This window comes from Cynara cardunculus (assembly GCF_001531365.2).
Source record: "Cynara cardunculus var. scolymus isolate 2C chromosome LG 12, CcrdV1, whole genome shotgun sequence".
NCBI lineage: Eukaryota > Viridiplantae > Streptophyta > Magnoliopsida > Asterales > Asteraceae > Cynara > Cynara cardunculus.
In genome coordinates this window covers 1,438,075-1,444,395 of record NC_037539.1, presented here as the reverse complement: position 1 = coordinate 1,444,395, position 6,321 = coordinate 1,438,075, and the positions used below count along the sequence as shown (strand labels likewise).

General features: G+C 36.3%; 1 protein-coding gene across 2 annotated transcripts; it reads left to right on the top strand.

Annotated features, from left to right (window-relative positions):
* Positions 1-253: 253 nt before the first annotated feature.
* LOC112522525 (serine/threonine-protein phosphatase PP2A-2 catalytic subunit-like) lies at positions 254-6,321 on the top strand. Of its 2 annotated transcripts, XM_025131709.1 has the most exons (6): positions 268-892; positions 2,610-2,724; positions 4,006-4,114; positions 4,192-4,269; positions 5,561-5,752; positions 5,833-6,321. In XM_025131709.1, exons 1-6 carry the CDS (start codon positions 640-642, stop codon positions 6,004-6,006), a joined length of 921 nt encoding a protein of 306 aa, XP_024987477.1. In that variant the 5' UTR covers positions 268-639; the 3' UTR covers positions 6,007-6,321. The 2 variants fall into 2 exon arrangements, with proteins under 2 accessions (XP_024987479.1, XP_024987477.1); XM_025131711.1 differs by lacking the exon at positions 5,833-6,321 and having other exon boundaries at positions 254-892; positions 5,537-5,624.

The window sequence follows — 6,321 nt, the reverse complement described above, 5'->3', positions numbered from 1 at the left end:
AAATAAAACTTTAATACTTGTATTATTAAATTTTAAATAATATATATTAATATTCATAAAAAATTATTTTTAAAATTTTTTGTCAAATATTTTATAAATATTTAAAAAAATGTTTTAAAGATTATAGATATCAATCTATCATATCACTTTTGTATTGCTATCCTAGGCCGGAGCAGCGCATGTTAGCACGCTTTCTGGAAAAGGCCGACACGTGGTGACCAGCTCCAAGATGATTTTGACTGAAATTATCGGTGACTTGTGATTGAGTTTCAGTTTCATTCGGGTTTCATTTCACTCATCGTCTGATCCTTTTTTCTGTAATTTTTTTGCTACCCCTCATTTCTTTGCTATCATCTCCATCTCCCTGCATATACATACAGATTATATATCTATATACACACACATACACACAAAACTAATCCTTATTCTATTATCTTTTGCAAATTTCGGAGTTTTCTAAGTCGATGGACTCGAATCTCTCATATCTCGGAATATGATATCAAAATCAAACCCTAGCTCTTTTATCAAAGGTTGAATCCTATTGGGTTTGTTAAAAAAATCGCTTTTTGTTTAGGATTTTGAAATTTTCGTATCCGATCTTCAATCGTTGGAAATTTGATCGGAAAAAAAGAGATAAAAATGCCGTCGCACGCGGATGTAGATAGGCAGATAGAGCAGTTGATGGAGTGCAAGGCGTTGACGGAATTGGAGGTGAAAACTCTTTGCGATCAAGCTAGGGCTATACTTGTAGAGGAATATAATGTGCAGCCGGTGAAGTGTCCGGTTACGGTTTGCGGTGATATTCATGGTCAATTTTACGATCTAATCGAGCTGTTTCGGATAGGTGGAAGTACTCCTGATACGAATTATCTCTTCATGGGAGATTACGTCGGTGAGTTGCTACTTGAATTCAATTTTTGTGTTTTTGAATTTAGGTCTTTAATCGATTGGAATCGAGTCCTTTCAAAAAGGGGGCCAAGCCCCAATGGTAAGTATATTGAGGGCGGAAGTATAAACCTCTTCATCCCGGCCGGAAACTGAGGAAGAGGAAAGACCTGAACCAGGGAGCGTAGAAGTTATTTCAAACTGTTATGCTAATAAATCGAGTAATATGCATGGTAATTGTGCTAATGAGGTGTAAATAGTATAGAAGATTAAGAGATTGATGCCATATCTGATCGAGTATAGAAAGTTTTCAGGAGGGGTATATGTGTTATCCATTTGAGTTTGTGTTGAAATTGATGATATCTATGCAAATATTGGTGGGATTTTGAAGGCAATCAACGCATAACTGAATTAGAACTCCAAATGAGCTTTGTGATAACAATGGAGGTTGTGGGTATCTTTAAGGATTGCCATATCATCTTCTTGTAAAACTCCCTTTATTCAAATCTGGAATGTTATTGTTTATGCATTGATTATAAACCAAGTGTATTTGACCACTTTTTTAAAATCTTTTTTGACACTTTGGATACAGAAGTAGAAATCTAGGTGATTGAAGAAGATCTCAGTATCATTGATGGGGAATGATTAGTTATGAAATTGTAGATTGTGCAGTGTGTGGTGACTTTGTTGACAAGATTGGTGGAGGCAAGAGATGGACTGTTTTAGATGAACCAAGCTTAACTCTTCATCAATTTGTATTCCTAGGGGTAACCGTTTATACACATGTGCATACAAGTAATTTGTCCAGAGTGCACATGTGTATAACATGCACCCATGCATTGAAACCAAGAAACAACTTCAATTACTTGTATGCACATGTGCATACTGTACACATGAATGGTTACCAGGTGTTCCTCTCAGTTTTTCATTTTTTGGGGTTTTCCCCTAAACCTCCCTCTGTATTCTTAAACTGATTAATATCAATGTCCAATCAAAGTTGTAGTTAATTGATGTTCTTGGGCGACAGTTCCTATAGGAGATGAATCATGAAAGTATTTGGTCTTTCAAAAATCTAGAGGAATATAAGAAGTCTACCCAAGTAATAGCTGAATAGTTGTAGCTCGTTCAAATTTCATGATTATAGGTTGCCAGCTTCTATCTCATTCTTCTAAGAAGTGGATATTGTTTTCAATGGAGGATCGTTGAGTTGGAGGTTCTTGTTTACATTTACATAGATACATAACTTAGAATCTGGTCTACTAATTCTGATTCATTTGATTTACTTGATTAGTGTTTGATAATGATTATGTGGTACATGATCTTGCAAATTGTCTACTGCATCTTGTTAGATATTGTATAAGAGATATAAACTCATGCTATGAACGGTTATTACCTACAAAGAAAGAAAGTAAAACTTTGAGTTCATAACTTTTGAATAAATTTTACCTTTAGATTACCCTTTCCCAAAAGGCGTGCTTACCTTTTATATTATTATTAATTAGATTTCTTGTTTTTGCCAACTAATTCTTTTATTTTGGAAGGTGGTACTGGGTTTAGAATGGTAATTGTAGGAACTTGTTTCCACACCGGCTTTTAGTTATTTTTGTTAATTGGTCACTAATCTCTTGTGCGGATGCTTATATATTAAATCAACTTCTTTCTTTCTTTCAAGTAAACAATTGAATACTTTGTTTAAGATCGTTCTAATCATATTGTCATTTCAGATCGTGGGTATTATTCAGTGGAGACTGTCTCCCTTTTAGTGGCTCTTAAAGTTCGTTATAGGGACAGACTTACAATTCTTAGAGGAAATCATGAGAGCCGGCAGATTACTCAAGTGTAAGATCTCTACTTTGTTAAGTAATACCATAATTTTTATGGGGTCGAGTTCTTGTAAAGCTCAAAATGCAGATTATATACCTGTCTATCTTATGCCTAGAGGATTTTGCGTACAATCTGCAAGCTTTGTTCTCGTATTATTGTATGTTATGTAAGTATTTCGTAACTCAAGATATCTTGATATTAATGTTAGCGGGCATTATCCGCTTATTATCGGGGTGTGGATGTAACAAGTTTAATGTTACAATCTTCATAAAATCGTCGAGTTCTATCTTTAATGAACTGCATCCATTTTCACATACAATTTCTGATGGTATTCTGAACCTGCATATGCCCATATATAACCTTTCTTTGGCATGAACTATGAGATGTGTGCCTGAGACCGGAATATGTGCAGGATCATGTGAATGGATAAAATGGTTCAAGTTTTTCTAAATTTCGATGCTATATACTATATGTGGGTATAACCTTGACGGCCAACTCAACTGGCAAATAAAGGTTAGGCCTTCCCATAGGTTGCCAGTTCGAGTCTTCTTGGGCCATCGGGGATTTTTCTAACTGTTATCTCTGGGAGCCGTTGGGATTAGTTGAGAAGCGCGCAAACTGGCCCAAACACACAGTTATCCAAAAAATTGTACTTCTGCACATTAAGAGGTTGCTTTTTGTTTGGAATTGTTTGTACTAGTAGTTTGCTTGTACTTCTTACACACCAAGTTCAACATAAATACCATAACAAAAATAAGTGTTGATGTGTCATTTAAAAGGATATTTTGAATTTCGTTGAATATTCGTGCTTATAGTTGCATGTATCCACACATATTAACTATTAGTAAAAAAATTATCATATATGTCTTTCTCTCTTCGTCACACTTTTCACAAGTCGGGTGTCTTTCATAGAAACAACAGTTCTACTCTTTGGGGTCCACGGACCTCACCTCCAGGTGGGATATTCTGGGTTTGTTTGGTTTTGGTTTGGTTTGGTTTGGTATAGAAATATTAGTGAAAACATTTGTAGGGTTTTGCTAGCACTTGGAAGAGGTTATAATACGTGCAAGATTCTACTTCCCATCGAATTTCAGATATCAAACATGATATGCACGACTTATTGGGAAAACCTCAATTGTTTGTACGTTTCCATGAAAAGCAGAATTATGCGTTAGATCTAGCTTACAAGAATAAGATGGTTAATAGAAATTTATGGTTTTCTTGATGATTTCCATTTTTGTATTCTTCAATTTTCGGGTTTCGCGTTTTGTTATTAATCCTTTCTCTTCAACTCAGGTATGGTTTCTACGATGAATGTTTGAGAAAGTATGGGAATGCAAATGTTTGGAAATATTTCACTGACCTTTTTGATTACCTTCCTCTTACAGCACTTATTGAGAGCCAGGTTAGAATCATGCACAATGTTAGTCACACTTGCATACATATTACCATCTTATTAATCGTTTTGTTGATACGTCATAGATCTTTTGCTTGCACGGAGGACTTTCACCATCTCTGGACACACTAGACAACATTCGAGCCTTGGACCGCATACAGGAGGTACGTGAACGGTTTTCCTTTTCCATGCTTTGAAATGTATTTTCTTCATTGCATGCAAAGATACCAGTCTGGACTTAGGGTCTGTTTGTTAGCAGCTTAATATGACTCACAACTTATTCGGTCAGCTATACATGATTGTTTGGTAGTGGCTTAATGATATAGAAAGTGGCTTATTCAGTAAGCTTCTTGGGGAAGCTTTATGCCGAAAACCGAGTTTTTCCCAAACATGCCCCTTCCAATTAAAAACATGCTCCTTCCATCTATGAAAAAGAAACCCCAAACAAAAACCTTTCTGATCTATACAGACAGATTAATCAACACGGACCACTTTATTCATGCAAGACTTGATGGAAAACCAACCAAACAGCCCCATATTCACCTTATGACTCAGCATTTCAGTTTTTTCTGTTTTTCCAAATATATTGGAAAGATCTCTATAACTTCGCATCTTTTACCTTCTATGGAAAATTGATGTCTCCTTGATTATGGCTCATCATATAGACCCCGACTTAGAGTTAGAAAGACAGTTCGAGCCAACCTTCCTTTTTACATAATCAAACCAAACGATCCCAGTAAATCCATACTGATTGGAGGGTCTAGGGAAGGTAAGATGTACGATACATTTTCTCCTTATATGTAATATATAATTCATAAAATATACGAAGAATTTAGGATTTCTTTTATTATACCACCTCCAAATGCTGAAAAATAGTTTCTAATATTTAGGATTTCCTTTAAACATGCACTATTGTGTGAAGGGTTTTCTTTGGTAAGCACGGGTTTGGGTCAACTTGCGTGCAGGGTAGCATGTCAGGGTCTCATTTTGTGTACCGTAAGTTCATACCCCAAAATGCGACCCTTAGTCGTGCGTGACTCTTGCATGGCTGGGTAGCATTTTCCTGTGTCATGCTTTTCTTCGACCACTTGTTCCATACAACCCTCTTAAGCGTGCCAACCATTTTTTTTTGTGTTCTCTCTATTCTATCAACCTGTAATGGAATGATAAAAAAAAATAGTGGGTTCTTTAGCCACAGATATGGGTATTACGTAGGGAATTCGATCATAAAATATACAACAAATTTGACAATTATCAAACAAACTAATCCCATGGCCCCCTAAATATAACAGTCATGAAAATCCCCGGTGGCCCTCAAGAGATAGTGTTAATTGCTTCTTTCCAATTTGTTTAGTAGGGTTCCATTTGGTAATCAATGCGTTTCTTCCCAAGTGTCGATATGCTTTCATGTTGAAGTTGACGTTTTTTTAGAAACTCGACACATTTACTTTGTAGGTCCCACATGAAGGTCCGATGTGTGATCTGTTATGGTCCGACCCAGATGACCGGTGTGGGTGGGGAATATCTCCTCGTGGAGCCGGGTATACATTCGGACAAGATATCGCAAGCCAGTTTAACCATACTAATGGACTCACTCTCATCTCAAGAGCTCACCAGCTCGTGATGGAGGGTTACAATTGGTGCCAGGTTCGTTTAATGATCAAAATACACCACATCATAATTAAAATTTGTTCGTTGATTGATGTGAATGTTATGATTCCGTTCAGGAAAAGAATGTGGTGACGGTATTTAGCGCTCCAAACTACTGTTACCGATGTGGAAACATGGCTGCGATTCTGGAAGTTGGGGAGAAGATGGAACACAACTTTCTTCAATTCGATCCGGCCCCAAAGCAGATCGAACCGGATAGCACCCGCAAGACTCCAGATTATTTTTTATAAAGATGATGAATAATGGATATTCATTATGAATAGAGGGGTTTGTGAGTTCAATATTCTTGCCTGCTTGTAGATGAATGAAATGAAGTTAGGGAAGAGCTATACATACAGATTGTTGTATGTATTTGGAGAATGGAGTTTAAACAAGTGATGGAAGGAAGGAAGGAAAGAAAGAAGGAAGAATTTATGATTTCATATATTTTTGTATATGTTTTTTATGCTGTTTTGGCAAGAAAAATGCAGCCACCAATAACATGCTATGCTTTGTTCTGTTTACCTTTCATTCAACTCTTCTATTTTCTTGAAAACTGGAATTCT

Bases quoted from the DNA above. Each gene is read 5' to 3' on its own strand.
- LOC112522525 (XM_025131709.1), top strand. From the start codon at position 640: ATGCCGTCGCACGCGGATGTAGATAGGCAGATAGAGCAGTTGATGGAG. The intron at 893-2,609 runs GTGAGTTGCTAC...TTGTCATTTCAG, and splicing joins CTTCATGGGAGATTACGTCG to ATCGTGGGTATTATTCAGTG. The intron at 4,115-4,191 runs GTTAGAATCATG...GATACGTCATAG, and splicing joins CAGCACTTATTGAGAGCCAG to ATCTTTTGCTTGCACGGAGG.